The sequence below is a fragment of the Pseudochaenichthys georgianus genome, chromosome 7 (genome assembly GCF_902827115.2).
Source record: "Pseudochaenichthys georgianus chromosome 7, fPseGeo1.2, whole genome shotgun sequence".
Taxonomy (NCBI): domain Eukaryota; kingdom Metazoa; phylum Chordata; class Actinopteri; order Perciformes; family Channichthyidae; genus Pseudochaenichthys; species Pseudochaenichthys georgianus.
The window spans coordinates 44852077-44879991 of NC_047509.1; the positions used below are offsets into that span (position 1 = coordinate 44852077).

General features: G+C 41.8%; 1 protein-coding gene across 2 annotated transcripts in view; it reads left to right on the forward strand.

Moving 5' to 3' along the window:
• Window positions 1-27915, forward strand: part of spire2 (spire-type actin nucleation factor 2) — a 123228-nt gene that overhangs the window by 26033 nt on the left and 69280 nt on the right. Inside the window, exons 2-4 of one of the 2 annotated variants that reach the window (XM_034087998.2) lie at window positions 7623-7970; window positions 20754-20797; window positions 26151-26534. In XM_034087998.2, the coding sequence (XP_033943889.1) occupies window positions 7946-7970; window positions 20754-20797; window positions 26151-26534 (453 nt within the window). In that variant the 5' untranslated portion in view covers window positions 7623-7945. The remainder of the gene's footprint in view (window positions 1-7622; window positions 7971-20753; window positions 20798-26150; window positions 26535-27915) is intronic. The other variant, XM_071203864.1, reaches the window with a different exon arrangement.

A 27915-nucleotide genomic window follows, 5' to 3' on the forward strand; every position in this document is an offset into this window, starting at 1 on the left:
TAACGTTAGCTTTAGCCTTCGTTTTCTATTAGTTTTTTTCATAGGCTATAAACGGAGGTGGTATAAGTAGCCTATATATCTTGTACTTGAGTAAAAGTAGAAGTACCCAGGTCTTGTACTTGAGTTAAAGTAGAAGTACCAGAATGTAGGAACAATCCTGCAATCAAAATGTTCCTCAAATAAAAGTACAAAAGTATTATCATCAAAATATAGTTAAAGTAGCGACAGTAAAAGTAGAAGTGCTCAGGTCTTGTACTAGAAGCACCAGAGTGTAGGAATACTCTGTTACAGTAAAAGTACTGCATTCAAAATGTTCCTCAAGTAAAAGTATTAAAGTAGCGACAGTAAAAGTAGTCATTGTGCAGATTGGTCCATTTCAGAATAATATATATGATATGTTTTATAATGATTGATCATGAAAGTGTTCTCAAAGCTGGTAAATGTGCAGCTAGTTTGAATGACTTTGTAGACTGCAGGGTAGCTGGTGGATTTACTCCAGGTGGAACTAAAGTCTGACACTTGATTATATTTCACATCATTCATCCAGATCTGTGAAGTAACTAAAGGGATTAAATACATGTAGTGGAGTAAAAGTACACCATGTACCTCTGAACTGTAGTGGATTAGAAGTACAAAGTAGCAAAAGAAACATTGAAATACTTAAATAAAGTACAAGTATCTCAAAATTGTACCCAAGTAGTACTTGAGTTTATGAATTTAGTTACTTTACACCAGTGGCTATAAAGATAGAAAGACTAAGCCTTGCACAGAGGCATGAAAATACATTTTCAAAATGCTCAACAGTGCTGCCAAAATGTTAAACTCACTGCTACACAATTAAAATAAATGCTTTTATATATATTTATATTAGATGTGACTCTTTGGCGTTTCTGTTCTTAGTAACACTGCTGCTTTACAGTAGTTGTTCTGACTGCTAAAATCATCTGTTATTCCTAATTTTAAAGCCGATATTCCGTGTTTCCCTTTTTTTAAGAAAAGTATCGAAAAAGAATCGGAATCGCAATTCTTGACTTGGTATCGGTATCGAAACCAAAATGTTGGTATCGTGACAACACCTTAGATACCTTAGACCCTCACATCGTACAAGGAAAAACTTCCGGAGAAAACCCCCAGTTTAAAGGAAACATGGGAGAAACCTCAGGGAGAGCAGCAGAGGAGGGATCCCTCTCCCAGGACGGACAGACGTGCAATAGATGCCGTGTGTAAATTGAAAATATAATACATTTAAAACATCGGTAGTCCAAATGTTTGGAAATGCATGTGTGCATAATAGGAAGATGAATCCACGAGGATATCCATCCAGGACCGATGATCCAGGACCACAGCCACGACTCAAGATCCAGGGCTCGCGATGCAGGACACAGGACCGCAGGATCATCCATGACTCCAGATCCCGGCGTATATAGACACCAAAAAGAAAGACATGTGGGGAAGCTGGGTTAATCGGAACATGAGAGTACACAGGTATAGACAGAGAGAAGGAAGAAGTAAGATGTCCCCCGACAAACTAAGCCTATAGCAGCTAAACTAGGGGCTGAATCTAATCAGCCCTAACTATAAGCTTTATCAAAAAGGAAGGTCTTAAGCGCACTCTTAAAAACGGATAGGGTGTCTGCCGCCCGAACACAAACTGGAAGCTGATTCCACAAATGTGGAGCTTGATAAGAAAAGGCTCTGGCTCCCATTGTACTTTTAGAGACTCTAGGAACAACCAACAACCCTGCATTCTTGGAACGCAATGCCCTAGTAGGACAGCAGGGTATAATAAGTTCTTTAAGGTAAGATGGCGCCTGCCCATTAAGGGCTTTATAGGCGAGAAGAAGAATTTTAAATTCTATCCTGTGTTCTATAGGGAGCCAGTGTAAGGCAGCCAGAACAGGAGTAATGTGGTCCCTTTTCCTAACTCTGGTTAGTACACGAGCTGCAGCATTTTGAATCAGCTGAAGCGACTTGACTGACTTCTTGGTACTCCCTGATAATAAAGAGTTACAATAATCCAGCCTAGAAGTAAGAAATGCATGGACTAGTTTCTCTGCATCGTTTTAAGGCAAGATATGCCTGATTTTTGCAATGTTACGTAGATGGAAGTAGGCGGTCCTTGAAATTGATTTTATGTGGGCGTTAAAGGATAAATCCTGATCAAATATAACACCAAGATTCCTTACAGTCTCACTGGAGGCCAAATTAATGCCATCCATAGTTAGTATATTTTTAGATAATTTATTTCGTAGATTCTTCGGGCCAAGTACAATAACTTCAGTTTTGGTCGTGTTTAACATCAAAAAGATAAATATAGTTGAGTATCATCCGCATAACAATGAAAATTTAGATAGGACCTAAACCAGCCTAAAGCAGTTCCCTGTATGCCAACTAAGTGCTCTAGTCTTTGCAATAAGATATCATGATCGATAGTATCAAATGCATAAATGATAGTATCTCCACGTTGAAACTCACCCTAACAAAAAAAAAAAAAAAAAAACATCATACACTCCTCCCTCATCTCTGGTCTTGTTCCCTCACTTTTCAAATCAGCCGCCATCACGCCCATACTGAAGAAACCTGGTGCAGACCCCAACTATTTTAATAACTACCGTCCCATATCTAACCTACCATTTCTCTCAAAAATCCTGAAAAAAACTGTTGCATCCCAGATCCATACCCACTTGTCTGACAATAACCTCTACGAACAATTTCAATCTGGTTTCCGCCCCCATCACAGCACAGAAACAGCACTGGTGAAAATCACTAACAACCTCCTCATGGCAGCTGACTCCGGACTATTAACTATCCTCATCCTCCTTGATCTTAGTGCAGCTTTTGACACCATTTCCCACAGCATCCTCATTGACAGACTGACCTCATCCAACTCAAAAACTTCAAATCACAGCCACTTCCAGTCACGACCAGTGTTCCCCAGGGCTCTGTCCTGGGGCCTCTTCTTTTTATCATCTATCTACTTCCTCTTGGCCATATCTTCCGTAAACACAACATCCACTTTCATTGCTACGCGGATGACACCCAGCTCTACTTGTCCTCCAAACCAACCACCATCCTCCCTCCATCCTCTCTGTCTGACTGCTTACAGGACATCAAATCCTGGTTTTCCTCTAACTTTCTCAAACTTAACGACAACAAAACCGAGGTTCTCCTCATTGGCACAAAATCCACCCTAACCAAACCTGACAGTTTCTCAATTACAATATACAACTCTTCAGTCTCCCCCTCCCCTCAGGTTAAGAGTCTGGGTGTCATCCTCGACAGCACACTTTCATTCAAATCTCATATCAGTCATATCACTCGGTCTGCCTATTTCCATCTACGCAACCCCCCTTCCTTTTAACCACCATGGGGTCTAGAGCCTTCAGCCGCTCTGCACCGCGCCTCTGGAACTCCCTCCCACCTGACATCCGCAACACTGACTCTCTCCCCATTTTCAAATCACGTCTCAAAACTAGTGCTGTCAAAATTATCGCGTTACCGGCGGTAATTAATTTTTTGAATTAATTGCGTTAAAATATTTAACGCATTTAACGCATGGCTTAGCTCCACCATGAAAAATGATGTTAAAGTAAGCAAAATAAAGTCTGCCAACTCGCGCGGAGTAAATTGCACAGACAGCAGTTAGTAAGATTGATTTCAGTAGCCACGGTTTTGAAAACTTTTGTCACGTAGTGATGGTCTTCTCAATAGAACATCTTTGATAAAGGCGTGGTGTTGTTGCAGGAAGTCCCGACGCAGAATACTTTTGCTGTAGTACAGGGCAGAGCCATATAATAGTAATAATATGGCTCTGGTACAGGGGTGCACATAACTGGTACGCAGGTTATGTGCGTAATCTGAAATGCGTACCGTCACTTGTGTCACAAAGCGCATTTGCGTACCGACGTACTTGTGAAGCTTTTCCAGAAGGCGGTTAGATCACCGGACGACAGAGTCGGTCTCCGTGTGCACAGACAGGGCTGCTGTTAACGTCGGTCTGTACAACGGAACTGTGCCAAAACTACGCCAACTGGCTGCGGAGGGAGACTCCCCCCTTCACTGGAGAACTGCGCTAAAACAGCTGATTAGGGGTCGACCGATTATCGGCCAGGCCGATTATCGGGGCCGATATTCATAATTTGACCGATTATCGGTATCGGCCTTTTTTTTATAAAATTGCCGATAACACTTTGGCTCTGATGCGGCCGTTTCTCTGTCTGCAGTCACCACTCTCTGTACACGAGCAATGTCCCGCCCACAGCGCTATCTGATAGGCTATTACTGAAGTGTCAATCAACACTGAAGATTATCCGGGCGGGAGCCAGCCATAGAGGCGGGACCTTCTCAGATTACAGGCAGGTGCGAAGAACGCAGACAGAGGCAAGCAGCAGCGCTGAGCGGCAGAGCCATACATGTGTTTTGAAGGTAAATCAGTTGAAAGCCGAAGTTCAATAAACATCCCAATCGCCTATGCTGAAGTTGCAAAAACAGCACGATCTATGGATCCAATTCTATCAGCTTCCCAGTTACACAGGGACGCGGGAAGTCAGTCAGCGTGCAGCGTCTCGCAGCGGAACTGTGGTGCGGAGTGAAGCCTCGCAGTTTTTCAGGTTGATATGTGAAGCTCATTAGCTAATGTATTTAGCAAATGTTTAGCAAAATATTAGAAGTGGGGCTACTAGTCTAACGTTAGGTCTACTGTAATAGCCTCACTTTTAATAGTTTGCAAAACATTAGCTAGCACTAGTGTTTTGCAGTTGCTAGCAGCTTATTGGGATGTTATGCTAGACAGACAGGCATTGGTTTGATATAATAAATTAAGCATTATTGTTAGTTAAGCATGTCAGCCTGCAGCCCCACTTCTTGTCTCTCTCTAACTCATAGCAGATGGCTGCACTAAAGAAAAGGGCACAGAGAGGAAACCAGTTGTAAGATGTTTAAAAGTTCATTAAACATAATATAGGCTGTGCTTAAATGCATTTCAAAGAAGTTGTGTTGAGTTGTGTTGGAGTTTGTGTTATTCTACATTTTGACACCAAGATTTTCTGATTTTACTGCAAATGTATATCGGTTCCAAATATCGGTTATCGGTCTCCTTGATTACTAATAATCGGTATCGGTATCGGCCTTGAAAAAGCCATATCGGTCGATCCCTACAGCTGATCACAACGTTCACACTCTGTGGTCACGAAGTACTCCACTAGCCCCCCCCCCCCCCTCTGTCGACTTTCCTGAAGTACTCCCCCGTTGATAGAAATCAACACGTAATGAATTAAGACCCCACGGTTTGATGATTGATAGATGTGTGGGTTGTCTTTCATTTTGACACACAGAACAATGTTATAATAAACATAGATACTGTATGTTAAATGGATATATCCGCCTTCTTTCATTTATCTTTCCATTTCCACAACAATATACATAAAGAAATGGCATATTTTGGACATAGTTCGAATGGTGATTAATCATGATTAATTAATTTTTAAGCTGTGATTAATCTGATTAAAAATTGTAATCGTTTGACAGCCCTACTCAAAACATATCTCTTCACACTCGCATATCCACCCTGATCATTATCCATCACACATCCTCTGTTTTATTTATTTGATTGATTTATATACTGCATTGTCTTGTTTATGTCTCTTATGCTGGTGTTATGTATTGTGCATCTTGTTTTTTATGTGTTTGTACGGCGAGCTTGAGAGCCTTGAAAGGCGCCTATATAAAATAAATGCATTATTATTATTATTATAAACGTGAGTAAAGTCTAATCTGACGGGAGAGAGAGATCAGCTGCTACGAGTCGACACGCAGCTCTGCATGATCACCTGCAGCGGTGAGCGGAACAAAACATATGAGGGGCTGTGTAGGCCAAAATTCAAACTCACCTCGCACACACACTACTGAAAACCTCTGGCCTTGCACACACACTACTGAAATACTCTCACACACACACTACAGACAATTAAGCCTCACACATATTACTGAAAATTAACCTCACACACACACAACTGAAAATTAACCTCACACACACCACTGAAAACCTCTGGCCTTGCACACACACTACTGAAATACTCTCACATTCACTACTGAACACCTCACACACACACTACTGAAAACCTCTGGCCTTGAACACACACTACTGAAATACTCTCACATTCACTACTGAACACCTCACACCTCACACACACACACACACACACACACACACACACACACACACACACACACACACACACACACACACACACACACACACACACACACACACACACACTACTGAACACATCTGGCCTTGCACACACACATTACTGAAATCCTCTCACATTCACTACTGAACACCTCACACACACACTACTGAAAATTAACCTCACATACACGCAACTGAAAACATTTTACTGAAAGGTTCTTAGTAGGGAATGTGCATGTGTTTCACCTATGTGTGTGAGAGGGGGATTCTTGCTGTAACGGAAGTCATTGTAATGAAACGGAACTAACAAAGAACAATGCTGCAGTGATACAGTAGGTGGCGATAATGCTCGTCTGGTTGCAAGTCGCCATGAAAGAAGAAGAAGAAGAAGAAGAAGAAGAAGAAGAAGAAGAAGAAGAAGAAGAAGAAGAAGAAGAAGAAGAAGAAGAAAAACAGAAGGTTGAATTGAGCATGGATTTATAGAGAAACAGCACCGCAGCCGTAGCCGGGCGGGGCAGTTTACACACACGCAGCTGCTACATGCAGCAACACATGGCGGGGATGGCGGAGAGAAGCGCTCCAAGGTGTGGTTAAATGTTACCCGTCTTGAGGTGGACAATGCTCGTTACCAAAAGTGCAATAAGTGTTTAGCATGTAAGGGCGGTAACACGAGCAATGTGTCTAAACATTTATCAAAAGTGCACCACATTCAGACGGAGGAATGCACCGGGTTCGACTGTCTTTCTAGTAGCTCTGTAGCCCCATCCACGAGGAACGTTTCCACGTCAGGTGTTATGTATGCTAGCAGCAACACACGGAGTTAACTCAATGATACAAACATGGGTTAATGATTAGAGGTAACAGAGTTATTTATTTTGTTAAAGTTTCAGCTATTCTGTTTACAGTTCTGTCATCAGATTATTTAATATGATTTGTTAAAACACTGTTGTTTCTTTTGATGTGAAATATTATTTATTTAATTTAAATAAAAAGCAATGTTAGTTTTGTAAACAATTTGTTAAGTTAATTTAATAATATATGTATTTTTTAATCAAGTATTCATCTTTATTGTCTTCATTGTTAGTTTCCACATGCCTAAAACAACCTCAAGCTAAATCTAAAAGTTGATGGCTAAATAAGAGCGTTTGAGAAATTGTGCAAAGCATAATAGTCCAAATAGTCGATTAATCGTTTCATTAATCGATAGATTAATCGATTATCAAATTAGTCATTTGTTGCAGCCCTATTGTAGTTATCCCATGTATAAATAAAATGTGTGTTATTCAGCAACCCATGCAATACCGATTTTATTTTTGGTTGGTAGACCTCGGTGAGCTGGTCATTTCAAAAGTAGCTCACCAGCCAAAAAAGTGTGGGCACCCCTGGTCTAAAGCATTTATTACACACACATTTTCCCCTCTCATATTCACAGTGTGGATCAATTGAGACAGCGTGCAGAGACTTTGGGAGAAACCTCAGCGTGACGGATGTCCTGTCTGTGGGTTTGGCTGGAGAGGACTGAGGTGGAGAGGTCTTTCTCTGGGAGGAGGACCATGCCTGATGGAGGAGGACCAGGCCTGATGAAGAAACCACCTAACTGCATCTGTGAGCCCATACTGGGCTCAGCTGTCACAAACAAATGATGGTCCTGTTTGACCTTCTGTTCACAATAAAAGAGTAGTTTCTTAGTGAATGTCCTGTATTGGTCTTTAATCTGATATCAGCTTTTCATTTTCTTCATGCCCCTCTGCGAAAATGGTGAGGCAGTCGTGTCCTTCAGGTATGTCCTTTCCTAACATAAATGACAAGAAACATCAAACCTATGACATTATTGCAGAGTAAGTGTGTTATGTATGAAAGAGGTGTTTGTTTATTTAGCGGCTGTAGAAATAAAATATATTTTTATTTTAATGTGTTTTTTAAATTCATCACTTTGTACTACAAAGATAATCAGATTATGAATGAACAGTCTGCAGTTAATCAACATTAAAAGATATGTTATTCTTAAATAATATTCAACTGTTATCAGAACTTAGTGTAAATGTAGTGTCATGCTGTTCGGTTGTCTCACTGCAAGAACCTGTTTTACAGACAATATGTAGAGACAAATGGTAGTAATTCTCACAATGTAAAATAATAATTTCCTTAAATACATTGAAATGTGACAGCTGATTATAGTTGTTACTTTATCTATTTAAACCAGAACGTCTCCCGATTAATTGTGAAAGGAGTCTTTGTACCTTTTAGTCCATGCTGAAGTTCACTGATGTTAGGAATAGGTCTGTCTCTCGTGGTCAGCATCCTCTGGTCTGTCTGCATCACCTGGACACTTTAAACAAACAGATATAAGTAACAATGTGTTGGTCACAGACTTTTTTTACATGAAAATGTCATGTCATAATCTTTTTGTTATCCTTAAAAAAAGTGCTGGATATCACAGCCCTTACTGTATCTTATCAGTTGGATTGTGTATTATTGTATAGTTGGGGTCCTTTTTATTTTACTGTTATTTTGGAATCGTTTTTCATGAGACAGTCAAATGAAATATGTCCTATGCCATAATCACATTCATTTGTAACACATACGTAGGGGTAAAAGACAAACATCTTTAACAAATGTAATGCAATGAATAAGCTTAATTGTCACAGAAGCACACATAACGTCATATCTAATATTTAAACAAATAATTTCCTTGTCCCTAAAGGCCCTGTCACACTGTCCCGAAATTGACACCCGATGGACACACGAATATGGAATTGTGAATTTCGCACGAAGATGGCCCCGAACCACACACGAAGGCAACATTTACATTACATTTAAGACATACAACTGCAATGAAAGTACCAAAAACAATTATGTTACAGTACTATGATACTGTACTGATATCTTCAGACTTTATCCGTCTTTATATGTAGAAAATATTACGTTTTCTCCGTAATGTTGTTTCCATAACAACAACAATTTCCTGTCAACTGTCCTTCAAAATAATATATTATATCCTTTTTAGTTTCACAGAACACAAATTGGGTTATTTACATAATATATTTACATGATTTTGTTGTGCAATAAAACAACCTGATGGACACACGATAAAGGAAATGTTCAAATTCGGCTGTGATCGTAGCAACATCGGGCCATTCGTGAGGGCATCTTAAGCCATCGTATGACCGCTGGCGGAGTTTCTCAGGCTCCGGCAGCAACTTCGTGAGCGGAGGCAAAATCTTTGGCATGCCAAAAAATTGACGAAGGACCTTGCGAAGGTTCATTTTCGTGTTGAATTCGTGTGTCAATTTTGCCCTTCGTAAGGCCATCGTGAGGGCATCTTGTTATCCTCGGTGCCATCGGGCATTCGCCCCGATCAGAGTGAATGTGAATGCACCGATGATAACACGATTTGACAAGATGCCCTCACGAGTGCCTTACGAAGTTGCCGCTCACGAAGTTGCTGCCGGAGCCTGAGAAACTCCACCGGCGGTCATACGATGGCTGAAGATGCCCTCACGAATGGCCCGATGTTGCTACGATCACAGCCGAATTTGAACATTTCCTTTATTGTGTGTCCATCGGGTGTCAATTTCGGGACAGTGTGACAGGGCCTTTAAGCATTGACTGAGCTATAGTCCTTAAATGCAGGCATTACGTTACATGTTCACGTTCTGCTGCCACAATAAGTCGGTTTCTCCAGTGTAATGGTAATAAAATGCTTAGTAAGTATTGGTAATAATATTAATAAAAACAACAACGTTTGGGTTCGCTCGTTTGATATGATGAACATTAACCAGTAAGCTTCAATAATCAACTCCAGCTCAACAAACCATATTGCAATATCTACGTTAACGTTATTTCTGGAACCTACTGGAAATGTGAGATTCATATTTTTAAGATACACAGATCTTAAAGTGAGGTTAATCTCATACAGTACTCTGCTCTTAAACAACACTAATGTTTGTTTGTTTGTAATGTGACGCTAGCTGTTTGCATCGTCGAGCATAGCTATTTTAAATTAACAATAACAATACATACAGTTACCTAACTAGCAAACTAACTAATGTACAAGCATGACCTTATTTTATCAACCTCACCGAGAAGCCTTTTGTTCTACAGTATAATCTTTCTTAATGTTATACACTTCTCTATTATGTTTTAACTTGTATGCTACGGATAGCATCGTTAGCACAGATGTAGCTTCGTCTCGCTCGTTAGCTGAAAAGCTAAAAAGACAAGTAACAAATAAAGTGCTTGAATTTCACTTACTGAATAAACTGCATTCATGGACGGTCTATTTGAACCGCTGAGCCATACGATAAGTGCGATATTTCAATGAGGAATACTCCACCAGGCATCAAAACAACAAACACGTCCGAGTAGCAGCCTGGAGCTAATGAAGCTAACGGGGCTAGCAAAGAGACCACTAGCAGTTTGGTACTTCCGTTTCATTACAATGACTTCCGTTTCATTACAATGACTTCCGTTACAGCAAGAATCCCCTCACACACACATAGGTGAAACACATGCACATTCCCTACTGAGAACCTTTCAGTAAAATGTTTTTCAGGAGTGTGTGTGTGTGTGTGTGTGTGTGTGTGTGTGTGTGTGTGTGTGTGTGTGTGTGTGTGTGTGTGTGTGTGTGTGTGTGTGTGTGTGTGTGTGTGTGTGTGTGTGTGTGTGTGTGTGTGTGTGTGTGTGTGTGTGTGTGTGTGTGTGTGTGTGTGTGTGTGTGTGTGTGTGTGTGTGTGAGGTGTGAGGTGTTCAGTAGTGAATGTGAGAGTATTTCAGTAGTGTGTGTTCAAGGCCAGATGTTTTCAGTAGTGTGTGTGTGTGAGGTGTTCAGTAGTGAATGTGAGAGTATTTCAGTAGTGTGTGTTCAAGGCCAGAGGTTTTCAGTAGTGTGTGTGTGAGGTGTTCAGTAGTGAATGTGAGAGTATTTCAGTAGTGTGTGTGCAAGGCCAGAGGTTTTCAGTGGTGTGTGTGTGAGGTTAATTTTCAGTTGTGTGTGTGTGAGGTTAATTTTCAGTAATATGTGTGAGGCTTAATTGTCTGTAGTGTGTGTGTGAGAGTATTTCAGTAGTGTGTGTGCAAGGCCAGAGGTTTTCAGTAGTGTGTGTGCGAGGTGAGTTTGAATTTTGGCCTACACAGCCCCTCATATGTTTTGTTCCGCTCACCGCTGCAGGTGATCATGCAGAGCTGCGTGCTGCGTGTCGTCGCGTGTGTGTGAGGTTTTCAGTAGTGAATGTGAGAGTATTTCAGTAGTATGTGCGTGAGGTGAATTTATAGTTGCATGTGTGAGGTTTAATTTTCAGTTGTGTATGCGAGGTGTTCACTAGTGAATGTGAAAGTATTTCAATAGTGTGTGTGTGGGGTTAATTTTCAGTTGTCTGTGTGTGAGATTAATTTTCAGTAGTGTGTGTGTGAGGTTAATTTTCAGTAGTGTGTGTGTGTGTGTGTGTGTGTGTGTGTGTGTGTGTGTGTGTGTGTGTGTGTGTGTGTGTGTGTGTGTGTGTGTGTGTGTGTGTGTGGTGTGTGTGTGTGTGTGTGTGTGTGTGTGTGTGTGTGTGTGTGTGTGTGTGTGTGTGTGTGTGTGTGTGTGTGTGAGGCGTTCAGTAGTGAATGTGAGAGTATTTCAGTAGTGTGTGTGCAAGGCCAGATGTTTTCAGTAATGTGTGTGTGAGGTGTTCAGTAGTGAATGTGAGAGTATTTCAGTAGTGTGTGTGCAAGGCCAGATGTTTTCAGTGTGTGTGTGAGGTGAGTTTGAATTTTGGCCTACACGGCCCTTCATAAAACACACACTTCAGGTTAGAATATCACACGTATGTTAAGATTATGTTTTAAACAGGACCCAGGCGCAGGCAATGACTGAAGATGTTTAAATTAGGGCTGTTAAGTTAACGGGTTAATAACGATGTTTGAATGAAAACAGAGCAGCGACATCTCGCCGACAACTGCGCCGAGCACTTGACTTTATGCAGGTAGCCAGACATTGTACGAAAAGTCAGCACACTTAGCACGGATAGTGCGCGCAACATGATTTTCTATAATCCTACATTTATTTTAGGAGATTTTAATCACTGTCAGGTGCATAAGACCTTAAAAACATACGAGCAGTATGTCACATGTCCTACAACTTTAAATAAATCCACGATTGACTTCTGTTACGGCACGGTGCCTGGTGCGTTCAAGTCCCTGACCATGCCCCCTTTTGGAGCTTCATACCACACGAGCGTTCTTCTGGTGCCGATCTACAAACCCATCTGCAGGAAACAAGTGTGCACAAAAGAAACTGTGAAATGTTGGATAGAGGAAAGCATTTCCACCTCACAGGCATGTTGGACTGCACGGATTGGGATGTGTTTTATAGCTCATGCTCTGATCTCAATGAACTGACGTCAACTGTCTCATCCTACATATCATTTTGTGTGGAGTCTAACATTCCTTGTAAAGACATTACCGTCTTCCCTAATAATAAGCCGTGGGTCACGAAGGAACTAAAGAGTGTTATAAATAGAAAGAAACGTATATTTTATACTGGAAACAGTCAGGACAAAAAATAAATTAACAGAGAATTAAGAAATGAGATAAGAAAAGCTAAAATCGCTTATAGGGATAAGGTGGAACTCAAATACAGCAGTGGAGATCTTCGGGAAGCCTGGGGGGGAATCAAATCAATGTCCTCCATCTCCCAGGGTAACAACAATGACAGGGCTAGGAATCCCATTAACATTGAGGGAACAAATGAGGCAGACCTCCCCAATGCTTTCAACATTTTTTATTCTCGATTCCAGAAAAATGATTTCTCCATAAACACCTCAACCCTCAGAGAGTCTCTCTCCCCTATCTCAGACATAGTCATTGAACAGGATGATGTTAGGAATCTCTTAAAACGAGTCGATATTAGGAAGCCCCAGGTCCTGACCATATCTGTGGGCGTACACTCCAGTATTGTGCCAGCGAACTCTGTGGTGCTTTCCAGCATATCTTCCAACTGTCACTTGAAAATAGCCAAATTCCTGATATGTGGAAATCCTCCACTGTAATTCCCATCCCTAAGAAACCTCGTCCTAAAGTCCTAAACGACTTCAGACCGGTGGCTTTAACGTCGGTAATGAAAATGTTTGAAACAATGGTTAAAGGCCTTGTCATGTCTGTCGTAGGAGGTGAACTTGATCCTCTCCAATGTGCGCATCAGGCAGGGAGAGGCGGAGAGGAGGCGGAGCTTCTTATACTGCACACCCTCCACAAACACCTTGAAAAGCCACGAGCCCACGCCAGGCTTTTGTTTGCTGACTTTTCTTCAGCATTGAACACAATGCAGCTGCACCTCCTGGTAGAAAGCCTATCATATCATTTTAAACTGCTGATCAACTTGTTTTATGGATTTTAAACTTTCTAACTAATAGAGAGCAGAAGGCCTCTCTGACTCTGTCGTCACTTCCACGGGCTCACCTCAAGGATGCCTTCTTTCGCCCCTACTTTTTATAATGTACACTGATAAATGCAGGAGCATGCAAGACAACAGCTACCTGGTTCCACTCTCTGAAGACACCGCCCTCTTGTCCTCCTTAGCGGCTCAGAATCAGGAGGGTGCTCTTGCTGATTTCATTTCCTGGTGCGACGACAGTTTTCTGGATTTAAATGTCTCTAAAACCCAGGAACTGATCATTGATTTTAGACGTCACAAGGGCGTTCCTAAGGAGTGCATCATACACAATGACAAGGTAGAAATTGTCACATCATACAAATACTAGGGCACCATTTTCGATGACCACCTCAAATTTGATGTGAATACTGAGTGTATTGTGATGCGGGGTCAACAGAGGATGCACCTTCTTCGCAAACTGAACTCTTTCTCTGTCAGGCCTTTCATTCTTTGTCGTTTTTACCAAGCATTCATTGAGAGCCGTATTTGTTTTTCTCTTATCTGGTGGTTCCATCGCCTCACGCTGAAAGACAGGAACAGCCTGAACAGCACGTTAAGACCTGCTCCAAGGTCATCGGCGTGAAACAGAGAGACTGAAACTCCTTCTGTAACCAACAGATTCTGCGGAAAGCAGAGAGCATTCTGAACTCTCCAGGTCGCGTACTCTCCAGGTCGAGTACTCTCACATGAATCTCGTCTGTTGCCATCAGGGCGAAGATATGCTCTACCTGATCAAAGGACTAATCGCTTTTCTAAATCCTTCATCCCTTCTGCACTCAAACTTTTAAATTCTTGAAAAGGCTTTTAACTTGATTATTTATTTATTTATTATTGTGATGCTTTGAACTATATGTATTATTATAATGATCCACATCTGTGCTCCCGGGTGTATCTGTGTGTTTTCTTCTTGTATGTTCCTGCCTGTGTCCATGACATAAGCTGCTGCTCATACCCAATTGCCCCTTGCTGATTAATAAAGTTGTTGATTGATTGATTGATTGATTATTGTATGAGAGAGGTTCCAGGTTGAATTGAGGTGAATATTTGTAATGTTCAGAGGTTGTTGTGTTTAATATTCATGAGAATATTTGTCATTGTTCAAATGATAGTAAACATTAGCATAAAGCATATTTGTCCACTCACATGTTGATAAGAGTGTTAGAAACTTGAAAAATATTCCTCTAAGGTACATTTAGAACAGATACAAAATGTGCGATTAATCGCGATTAAATATTTTAATCGACTGACAGCCCTAGTTCAAATGGTTTATTGTTTCGGAGACTCAGGCAGGTTTGGTGATTATGGAGGTCCGGAGTGGAGGTTCAGGCTGGACTGATAACTAGGCAGGCAGCTTTGATGCAGGAAGAAGCAGGCAGGTTGGCTGGAAGCTCTGGTGGACGATGGCCGAGGGATTGCACTGGAAACACAAGAGAAACTAGTTACAAAAGGTACGGATTACACGCAGACAGGATAGCTGAATGGGCAGCCAGGAGGATGTACTACCACTGGTGTAGAAGCCAGGAGGATGTACTACCACTGGTGTAGAAGCCAGGAGGATGTACTACCACTGGTGTAGAAGCCAGGAGGATGGACTACCACTGGTGGAGAAGCCAGGAGGATGTACTACCACTGGTGTAGAAGCCAGGAGGATGTACTACCACTGGTGTAGAAGCCAGGAGGATGTACTACCACTGGTGTAGAAGCCAGTAGGATGGACTACCACTGGTGTAGAAGCCAGGAGGATGGACTACCACTGGTGGAGAAGCCAGGAGGATGTACTACCACTGGTGTAGAAGCCAGGAGGATGGACTACCACTGGTGTAGAAGCCAGGAGGATGGACTACCACTGGTGGAGAAGCCAGGAGGATGTACTACCACTGGTGGAGAAGCCAGGAGGATGTACTACCACTGGTGTAGAAGCCAGTAGGATGTACTACCACTGGTGTAGAAGCCAGGAGGATGGACTACCACTGGTGGAGAAGCCAGGAGGATGTACTACCACTGGTGTAGAAGCCAGTAGGATGGACTACCACTGGTGGAGAAGCCAGGAGGATGTACTACCACTGGTGGAGAAGCCAGGAGGATGTACTACCACTGGTGTAGAAGCCAGGAGGATGTACTACCACTGGTGTAGAAGCCAGGAGGATGTACTACCACTGGTGTAGAAGCCAGGAGGATGTACTACCACTGGTGGAGAAGCCAGGAGGATGTACTACCACTGGTGGAGAAGCCAGGAGGATGTACTACCACTGGTGTAGAAGCCAGGAGGATGTACTACCACTGGTGGAGAAGCCAGGAGGATGTACTACCACTGGTGGAGAAGCCAGGAGGATGTACTACCACTGGTGTAGAAGCCAGGAGGATGTACTACCACTGGTGGAGAAAACAATCTGGCGGTGAGTGGAAGGGAGACTGGAGTAGATAAGCTGTGTCCTGATTAGATGATGAGGGACAGCTGAGTCGGACAGCCAGGTGAGAGCAATCAGGCTGCTGCCTGCAAGGGAAACTACACCCTCTCCACACACACACACACACACACACACACACACACACACACACACACACACACACACACACACACACACACACACACACACACACAGGGGAACAAACAGGAACACAGTTTGGACCGTGACAACGTAGCTATTTTAATGACCTCTCAAACTGCCTAAACTAGATATAGATAAGTATAGTTTTACTGTCGGGTTACTCATTACTGATCCGCGAGCTGCATGATACTGACCGTCTGTCAGGAGAAGGAGAGAGCGCTCCGTTTATTATTCCCGTGTTATTATAAGTTACTGTTCACTTTTGAATAAGGTAGTTAATCTGCTATAATTAGTTTGTTTAATATCGAATCATATCAATTAGTTTTAAAGCTCAATAAATAACAAAGAAGACCTTTGACCGGCACTTTTCAAATTTTGTCCGGAAGATTTAAACTTTAACGGACATGTTGACCGGCGAAAAAACATTCTAACGGGAACTCTGGTAGGTACCTAAGTTGGTTGCTAGTTCTTTCACTTCTTTTGCCAAGCTTAATTGGTTTTGGTTGCGCGAATGTTATGGGACACACCTTCAGTGTAAAATTACTATTACTTAGAATAAATGTATGATATAACAAATTGCTTTGACCATTACAGGAGCCATATATCAACAAATTAATAGCAAAAGAAAGCGTAAATAATTATAAATTATTAATATATAATTATATTATAAATGCTTTTATTTGACATGCAAGTTGGTCACCAAGAAGAAGGGACAAGAGAAAAAGGCCATTTTACGGGGTGCACGAGAGCTTTTAGATATTTTAAATAACATTTTGAAACCACTTTTCCTACAATTTTATTTACATTTGAACCCAAGTGCACGTTTTAGCTTTTTGTGCATGGATTTTTTTAAATTTCTAAGGTTGGACAAAAAATGCCGTCTGATTCTGGACCCCTAAACAAAAGTGAGCATTATTAAATTAAAGCAGGTTCAAAAAACAAAAAAGTGAGAAAAAAAGGGAAAGTTACAAACAAGGATGCCACATGATGAATAATCCAAATACAGGAACATTGGGAAGCTGAACCGCACCGGGGAAGACGATGAAGGCTGGAAACATTACGACGGACTGACACAGAACACTTGGGGAGTTACAGATACAGGAATATATAGAGACAATTACATTGAAATGACACAGGTGGAGAATTCAGGGAAGGACATAAGGGGCGGCAAGGAGATCACACAGGTGGAAAGAACCTGGGTGAAGCAAGCAATCAGACAGGAAGTAAAACAAGACAAGAAGAAAATACATTTCACAATAAACTGGGGCATTATATTGCTTTAAAGAATGCTAAAGGTAGTTTCTGCTTATTTGTACTCCTAAGTAAGATTGCAAAAGCATTGATCATATTAGTCAGCCCAAATGGAAACACCTTTATTGTAGACTGAGGATTGTGACGTTCGTCCTGCCCATGCACTGCCCTGATGTGGTTCAGGATCACTTCAATGGCACAGTCCCTTCATCCTCATTAATACATTTAGGACTAAGTGGGTCTAATGGACATTGTATTGTCACTCGTAAAAACAGATTGTGCTCACTGCAGCTGCGTCATCTCGTATTCTAAAGTGGAGAGTTTGACCTCTGGTTGAGGTGCTGAAAAGCTCCTAATGTGTAATCTATTTAACTTTGATATCTCTCCTGGGTCAAAGAGCTGCATCCTAGTCTGTGAACAATAAACATATGAAGTAACGGATGAGATTCCGAAGGACTTCAGATTAGTTTGCAGGCTGCTGAAACTGCAGGACAAGGATAGAGGTTGTGAATCACTGTCTTCACTTGAGGCCAGTGTGAGGTCAAAGTCCATATTCATGTGGCTTCTGTCAGAGAAAAGCTTGAATCACAGGCCTATAGCTCACTTGGTACAGCTGGAGGTCCATACTGGGGCTCGGTCCCCTTGTGGAGGTCCTGGGGCTGGATTGGCTGAATTGGCCAGGGAATTTTTTTTTTATTTCGTCCCCTCTGTCTCCCACTTTCCACACTGTCTCTTCAGAGCAGACACTGGTGGCCAGGAAAAATATCTTATACAAAAAAAGGTTGCAAATGTCAACTTCTTTTATTTCAGATTGATGAAACCGGTGCAAGCTTTAACCACTATAGTATTAATGTGCTCCTCATGAGATTAAGCCACATTTATCATTACACTGAAAAAACTGAAACATTGACTTTAAATAAATGTAACATGTCAACAGATTTCACATAACTGTATTAGGTTAGTTGAAAACAGCAATATTACGTTTAAATACAAAATATTAAGTTTAACTTAATATTATTGCTTTCAACTTCAACAATCTATTGACATAATAATAAAGTGAACATTTCAGTTTTTTCACACAAACACTCGGACGCTTGATTATTGCTCTCCTGCAATCCCTGATAATGACTTGAGAGAAAGTGACTGGACATGAAGGTCTGAGGACTCCACCTGCTGTATGGGACAAAGGTCCTTTCAGGGGACAGCTGTAATGTGTGGCAATCAGTGGCGAGCCGTGACTTTTATACCTAGGCCCTCTGACCCCCCCTTCCCTCGAAAAAAATAAGAGATATTACGTCTCAGCGTATACTTCAGCGGAATATCAAAAATATTGCTCCGGGGTGCAAAACGCATCAATGACAGCGACCCTCTACCACACAGAACAACACCATTTATATAAACACCTATCATGACAGGGCACCCACAGCCAAGTAACAATTACACATGAATTAAGTCGGCACGGCGGCCGCATTGAAAATGACTTGGCCTACCTTTGATGATAAATCACTGAAACACAAAGTCCATCCTCCTGTCCTTCTGGATGAAGCACTAATCTATCGATTAGATTTATGAATCAAAAAAAGTAGGATAGACATGTGGATATTATCCGGCTGAACACAACGTGCATTTATCTAACAGGTTCGTTTTCCACAGACCTTATTTCGAGCTATTTTCCAAAATCCTATGGAGAAATCTCACTGCTTTCTGTCGAGGGAATCCGAGCGCAGCTTACTTCCGGGTTTTAGGACGCGTCACTGCACCATTTACATAGACCCAAGCCCGGACTGGCCATCGGGAGGACCGGGAGGTTTCCCGATGGCCTGGCCTGTTAAGTGGCCTGCTGGCCTGAGGATTTTTTTTTTTATGTATGTTTTGTGAACGCAACGCTGCGCAAATGTGGGTCTGACTGACTCTGCCTCACAGAGGGTGACTGGCTGTCTCCATGATGTGGCCTGCCCACATGGCCACTTTCATACAGATCATACTAATGCCCAGTGTGCGAACTATACCACGGTCACCGGGGGAGCCGGGATTTTTTTTTTGCGGGGGGTGGTAAATGCTGATCCGTGCATTAATAGCAACAGCACAGACATAGGCCTATTATATAGAGAAAATCTGTTGCACACGGGGTGGTGCCACAGGTCTACATTTACATTAAACGTCCCGATGGATCATGTTCATGTCAACAGATTTCCCGAGCATGTATGGGCTACGCAAACTTCAATCAACTTGATAATAAGTAATCCACGGACCACCAATGTAACGTTTGACTGTTTAATGAAATCAACTTAAAATGTCTCAAAAATGTGATCCACTCACTCCACTGTTGGCTGGTCCAGCCAGCCGGCGGCCGTGGGACCACCGTAGCAACTTCTCCCCCCCCATCTCAAGCAGCAGGCAGGGAGGAAGAGGAAGAACAGGTGGAGTGGTCATCAGTAGCATCATCATCATCTTCTTCCACATCTCCTTCGACCTCTACTATGGTAGTTGTAGTCATCAAGTTAGCTTCTCTTGGCTCGTCTTCTTGTGTCTCTTCAGCCCCCAAGTTAACGTTAGCTGTCAAGTTAGCACTAGCACTGACGTTAGCTCCCTCCTCTCTCGGTTCTGTTGTAGCAGCAGTCACAACTTACGATGTGCTACCACCAGCTACATTCGGTTGGTCTTCTTGATCAGGTTGTTTGGCCGTCTTTTTAAAGAAATTGCCCAAGGTACGTTTTTTTTTCAGCAGCAGCAACAATGCCTGGTAAACATGCAGTGCCAACTAAACGAGCTTGTGAGTGAGTAGGTAGTGGGTGGAGCTGCGGGCAGCATACAAGCAGGCGACACTTTTTTCATGAATCATAAACTCTAAATATAATGTTATTTAACTTATTTTACACCTTTGAAAAAAAAACATGCCCAAAATGGAATTTATTTGGTCATCATATCATTATTTTAGAGAGCTCCCCCCAAATTTCACAAACCATGTTCCCAGGGGAGCTCATGTCACCACTAGGGGAGCTATAGCTCCCCCTGCTCCCCTCCAGTTCGCACCCTGCTAATGCCCTCGATTGGTCTCTGTGTGTCATTCAAGCTCGGGAGGGTGTGTGTAGTGCATGTGTGGCGCGAGCGAGTAAGATAAAGCGCGCGCACCGGTTACGTGTATTGTTGTTGTTGTTTTCATTTTCTATGCTGTTTTTTTAAAATGTTTTTTATTATTAACTCTAAAGTTTTGGCAAAAATACCCAGTGTAAAAACTATAATGAAGATTTGAGTTGAATACAAAGTTCACCTAGAATTGTCTTTTGGGTAAAATGTTTTGTCTTTTCCTTGGTCCTTATTGGTTGCATGTTCACTCATTTCTCCTCAGATGACACGGATGGAGCTCCTCCTCCACCTGCTGCAGAGCGTCAGGTGAGAAGAAAAAAAGTAGACGCAAAGCACTATGTTGTTTATATTTTAGATGACAAATTCTACAATGAAATGCATTTTAATATAGTCAATTCTACCTTGAAATAAGTGTTCCTATATTAAAAAGAATTTCAACAGATCATCACATGATCTGTTGCCTTTAGTGATGGAAGAAGTATTCTGATCTCCTATTTAAATTAAAGGTCACCTATCATGCTATTTTTAGGCAATAGCATAGGTCTCAGATATATAAAAATATATAAAACACATGTCTATGAAGTGTTTCGCTCAAAATACCAAACAGATCACCCATTCTAGCCATACATCTGTATCCCTCTATTTCACTTCCTGTTTCAAAAGTGCTGATTTGGGGTATAAAGCTTTAAAAATAAAAGAATAGAATTGATTAAAAATAAAAAAGGAGGGGGCTGAGCTAATGCGGGACCCGGCACCTACTGTCTAAACTAAATTCTGCCGTGATGAAACGCCATATCATGGATTATCAAGGATTATCTCTGAAACAGTCTGGAGCTCAAAGGCTTTCTCTCTTGCCGGTTATACCACAAGGTGAGTTCCTTTTTATTTTCTGCTTCTTCACACACATGCTCTCCAGTACAGGTTAGCTCTGAGTGTTAGCGATGCTAATGTAAACACCGACCATATTACGTCCAAAACAGTCAGGCATTGTTTCTGATAGCAACGTTTCTGATAGTGCTGTGGGTCCACATTTCAGATATTACGTCATATCGTACGCAAATCTGGATCAGCTCCGTTGTACCCCCATTTTTAGAGATTTGGGTACGGAGGAAAAGAGAGAGGGTTTTATTTTCTGACACTGCGTGACACATGCTCAGAAAACCCTGAAGAATTATCACTGCACCCGCCTGAGGAATGTTCTGATTATGGGAGACCTATGAGACACATGGAGGAGTCTCCACTGCCGTCACCCCCCCCCCCCCTGTCAACGCCTTTGAGGATACTCCGTTCACCCTTTCACCTTCACCCTCGCCCACCCTCCTGGAGATCGCTGAACCCACAAAGGAGATACAGAGGGTTGGCACCGATTCCTTCCTGGAGCTCAAAGACCAAACTAAGGCGATACGCAGGGCTGGCACCATGTCCTTTACCCCCGCTCCTCAACGACGCCCACCAAAATCACCGCGGAGACGCGCACCATCTCCTCCGTCTTCATCACCGCGCCTACGTCAACCACCTCCCCACCCTGGCAGCATGTCCTCTACCCCCGCACCATCTACCCCGTCTCCATCACCGTGCCTACGTCAACCACCTCCCCTCCCTTCAAGAAAGCATCTGCAGTCTCCGAAGCCTGATAAGGATGTGTGTGTACAAAACACAACAAACTCTCACTGATATGTGTGGGGTCCAGGCTCAAGGGCGTATGGCACTCTCAACTCTTTCCAGGACATGCCGGGGCCCTGCCTGCCAGTAGCTTTGCCGATATCTGTGTTGATAGGTAATAGATTAAGAGCGGTGAATCATCTTAGAAACAGGAAGCGCCCAAACGTTTGTGTGAGTTTATCTAATTTAGTAGTGATTCCATGTCAGACACAGCTTGTTACAAAAAACCTGACTGATAGTGTGTTTAACAAACTTAAACTAGCTTTATTAAATGTCAGGTCTTTGGCAGGAAAAACATTTTTAATCAATGATTTTATCACTGAGCACAATCTCGATTTTATGTTTTTAACAGAAACTTGGATTGAACAAAATAACAGTGCAGCTGTTCTTATCGAATCAACCCCTCCCAACTTTAGTTTTATGAGTCAGGAAAGAATGCATAAGAAAGGGGGTGGAGTTGCTATTTTGTTCAATGATTCCCTTCAATGCAGGAAGACATCGTATGGGAACTTTGCTTCTTTTGAATATGTGGCCCTTCAGCTGAAATGCTCCTCTCGAGCTCTGTTCCTAAATATCTATAGACCACCCAAATACTGTGCAAGCTTTTCTGATGACTTTACTGAACTGCTGTCTATAGTGTGTATTGACTTTGACCGTCTAGTCATTGTTGGTGATTTTAACATCCATGTTGACAACCCCCAGGACAGAGGGGCTAAATAACTGTTTTGTGTTCTTGATAGCTATGGACTGACTCAGCATGTGACGGAGCCCACGCACAATAAGGGGCACACTCTGGACTTAATTATCTCAAAGGGTCTGAATATCTCTAAGGTTGTGGTGACTGATGTTGCACTCTCTGACCATTCCTGTGTTTTCTTTGAGAGCTCTATTTCTGTTCACACAAGTGTTCAAAAAGAGGTAACCACAAAGCGATGTTTAACTGAAAATACTAGGGAAATGTTTACTCAGAATTTTTCTTCCACACTTGCCCCTGCTAACACCTCAGTAAATGAGCTAGTAGATCATTTTAATTAAAAAATTAAAAATGTTATCGATGCCATTGCTCCAATTAAGGTAAAGGAAGTGTCTGGCAAGAAAATATCTCCATGGAGAAAGGCCATGACCGTGAAAACAGAAAAAAGAGAATGTCGAAAAGCTGAACGCAGGTGGCGAAAAACAAATCTCCAGGTTCACTTTGAAATCTATAAAGAGAGAATTGGCCTTTATAATTTGGAATTGAAAAATGCCCGACAATCGTTCTTCTCTGACATCATTACCAAAAACAAAAACAACGCACGTGCCTTGTTTGCTACCGTCGACAGACTAACTAACCCCCCAGTGTCAGTAGCCTCTGAATTTCTATCCACCAGGGCGTGCAATGATTTTGCCTCCTTCACTGACAACATTCAGAAAATCAGACAAGCAGTCAGTGCCTCTGCATCAGGTACAGCAAATGTGTTGTCTCTGTGTCCACTTAACATCAATTCAGACACCATGACACAATTCCATCAGATTAATGATAAAGACCTAGAGGACATTTTTCAACTTCTGAAATCTTCCTCCTGCTGCCTTGATATTATTCCAACAGTATTTTTCAAAGATGTTTTGCCTTGCATGGCCTCAGAACTACTTCATATAGTAAACACATCTCTTCACTCAGGTATTTTTCCACAGGCCCTGAAAACTGCAGTCATTAAACCACTCTTAAAAAAGAATAATCTAGATGCTTCAGTGATGAACAATTACAGGCCCATATCAAACCTCCCATTTCTAGGTAAAATCATTGAAAAAGTTGTTTTTCAACAGTTGAGTAATTTCTTGCATTTAAATAACTGTTTCGATGTGTTCCAGTCAGGCTTTCGTCCAAACCACAGCACTGAGACTGCTCTTGTAAAGGTCTTTAATGACATCCACTTAAACACAGACAGTGGCAGAACTTCAGTGTTAGTATTATTAGATCTCAGTGCTGCGTTTGACACTGTTGACCACAGCATATTACTAGACCGACTGGAAAACTGGGCGGGACTTTCGGAAACAGTTCTAAATTGGTTTGAATCCTACTTAAAGGACAGAAACAACTTTGTTTCTATCGGTAAATACACATCTGAGTTGACAAATATGACATGTGGGGTTCCTCAAGGCTCCATCTTGGGGCCTCTTCTCTTTAACATCTACATGCTACCACTGGCTCAGATAATGAAAAACAACAAAATAAGTTACCATAGCTATGCAGATGACACACAAATGTACGTAACAATTTCACCAGGAGACTATTCTCCAATTCAAACACTGAGTAAGTGCATTGAACAAATCAATGACTGGATGTGTCAGAACTTTCTCCAATTAAACAAAGATGAAACTGAGGTAATGGTTTTTGGAGCCAAGGCAGAACGTTTAAAAGTTAGCGCTGAGCTTCAGTCTGCAATGTTCAAAACAACAGATAAAGCCAGAAATCTAGGTGTAGTCATGGACTCTGACCTGAGTTTCAACAGTCACAGTAAAACAGTTACTAAATCAGCCTACTATCACCTAAAGAATATATCTAGGATTAAAAGACTAATGTCACAGCAGGATTTGGAAAAACTTGTCTATGCTTTTATCTTCAGTAGACTGGACACTGCAATGGTGTCTTCACATGTCTCACTAAAAATCTATTAGAAAGCTGCAGCTGATTCAGAACGCCACTGCTCGAGTCCTCACTAACACTAAGAAAGTGGATCACATCACTCCTGTTCTGAAGTCTTTACACTGGCTTCCTGTGTGTCAAAGAATATATTTCAAAATACTGCTGCTGGTTTATAAAGCACTGAATGGTTTAGGCCCAAAATACATGTCTGACCTCCTGCTAAATTATGAACCATCCAGATCTCTCAGGTCTTCAGGGACTGGTCAGCTTTCTGTCCCCAGAGTCAGAACTAAACCTGGAGAAGCAGCGTTCAGTTATTATGCTCCAAACATCTGGAACAAACTCCCAGAAACCTGCAGGTCCGCTGCAACTCTGACTACTTTTAAATCCAGGCTGAAGACTTTTCTTTTTGTCGCTGCTTTTAATTGAACTATTCACATCTTAAACTGCACTGTAACTTTTATCCATGTATTTTTTATTTTAATGTTTATTTTATTAGCTTTTCTTTTGTAATGCTTAATGTCTTTCATTTTTTGTAAAGCACTTTGAATTGCCTTGCGTTGAAAAGTGCTATATAAATAGCCTTGCCTTGCCTTGCCTCGCCTTGCGTGAGTTCCCAGACACACCGGGGACACATCTTTATGTATAAAAGACATCACAAAGTGCATTTTGCATGATAGGTCCCCTTTAAGTAGCAATACCACAGTTTAAATAATCCTGCATTCAAAATTGTACTTAATTTACTAAAAGTATGAGCCTAAAAATATACTTAAAGTACAACAATTAAAAGTTATTGTCTGAAAAGATGAAGATTTGCATTCATACATGTACAGCAGGAAGGAACCTTATGAAAAGTCTTATCTAATCTTATTTAAAAACAGACAGCAGCGATATGATGGACTAACATGGTAGGTGTGTCTTTGGATGATGTGACCAACTGATAAGAGCCTGAATGAGAGGAGGGATGGAAGTAAACATGATAAATTAGAAGAGCTTAGTTTTCCTGACTGAACATACAAAACAGTTCATTAGTTGATTTGCATTTTGTATTAAAAACTAAATCTGTAAAGTATTTAAAGTTCTCATTTAAACTTATATATACAATTCTGATTCTGATAGCACAGCAAAAGTCAAATGTAACATGAAATGGGAATCCTGAACCAGTACCTAAGACCTGTGCTTGGTTACATTCCACCAGTGGCTGACTTCAATCAGAAGTATTTTATGTGAAGTGTATGTTAAGGTTTGGTCTGATGGATTAGTTGCATCTATTTGGATGTTTGGGAGGATTTTGACCATCTTGGTTCTGAATGGAAAATGGCCAAGGACAATATTGACTCCCTTGTTGTGTCTCCACCCCCACACCTCTAGCTGGTGCAGTCGCTGGGCGTGGCCATCTACCGAGCTCTGGACTGGGGGCTGGATGACAGCGAGGAGCGGGAGCTCAGCCCCCAGCTGGAGCACCTCATCGAACGCATGGCGGGGGAGCACCAGGGCGGAGAGGGGCTCAGCACAGCCAGGAACGGCACCACAGATGAGGGCTACAGCGGCCAGGAGGAGGAAGAGGAGGAAGAGGAGGAGCAGCAGGGAGGGACCAGGCCGGTGTGTACCATCCGCCAGGTGATGGCGCTGTGTGTGTCCCGGCTGGCTGACCCTGGCCTGGCTGCGGACCACTACCAGGCTGTGTGCAGGGCTCTGTTTGTGGAGACCCTCGAGCTGCAGACCTTCCTCATCAAGATCAGAGATGCCAAGCAGGTGCGTTAGGCTGTCATGGCAATTTTAGGTAACCCTTGATCACCTCTACTTAAAAATGTGTCCCCTAAATTGTCCTAACTTGACTGTAGCAGAAATTAAAAGTTTGTTGTTCATGTAAATGGTCTGCAAAGGCTAAAATCCCTGTGTTCCCTCCAGAGGGAGTTTCTCTCCCACACACTCCCCGCTGCCTGCCTGATAACATAATGACATCACGATGTAACACTGGCACTTCTATTGGCTAGCGCTCTTACACATTATACATAATGATCTCAAAGGGTCTGAATATCTCTAAGGTTGTGGTGACTGATGTTAAACTCTCTGATCATTCCTTTGAGAGCTCTATTTCTGTTCACACAAATGTTCAAAAAGAGGTAACCACAAAGCGATATTTAACTGAAAGTACTAGGGACATGTTTACTCAGAATTGTTCTTCCACACTTGCCCCTGCTAACATCTCAGTAAATGAGCTAGTAGATCATTTTAATTCAAAAATGTAAAATGTTATAGATGCCATTGCTCCAACTAAGGTAAAGGAAGTGACTGGCAAGAAAATATCTCCATGGAGAAAGGCCATGACCGTGAAAACAGAAAAAAGAGAGTGTCGAAAAGCTGAACGTAGGTGGCGAAAAACAAATCTCCAGGTTCACTTTGAAATCTATAAAGAGAGACTTGGCCTTTATAATTTGGAATTGAAAAACGCACGACAGTCTTTCTTCTCTGACATCATTACCAAAAACAAAAACAACGCACGTGCCTTGTTTGCTACCGTCGACAGACTAACTAACCCCCCAGTGTCAGTAGCCTCTGAATTTCTATCCACCAGGGCGTGCAATGATTTTGCCTCCTTCACTGACAACATTCAGAACATCAGACAAGCAGTCAGTGCCTCTGCATCAGGAACAGAACATGTGTTGTCTCTGTGTCCACTTAACATCAATTCAGACATCATGACACAATTCCATCAGATTAATGATAAAGACCTAGAGGACATTATTCAACTTCTGAAATCCTCCTCCTGCTGCCTTGATATTATTCCAATAGGATTTTTCAAAGATGTTTTGCCCTGCATGGCCTCAGAACTACTTCATATAGTAAACAAATCTCTTCACTCAGGTATTTTTCCACAGGCCCTGAAAACTGCAGTCATTTAACCGCTCTTCAAAAAGAATAATCTAGATGCTTCAGTAATGAACAATTACAGGCCCATATCAAACCTGCCATTTCTAGGTAAAATCATTGAAAAAGTAGTTTTTCATCAGTTGAGTAACTTCTTGCATTTAACTGTGAATAAGAAGATAATGAAAGCCTGAAGATGACACCTCGACAGTCATAATAATAATTATAAAAACATTTGATTTTACTTTGACAATTTTAAATTCTG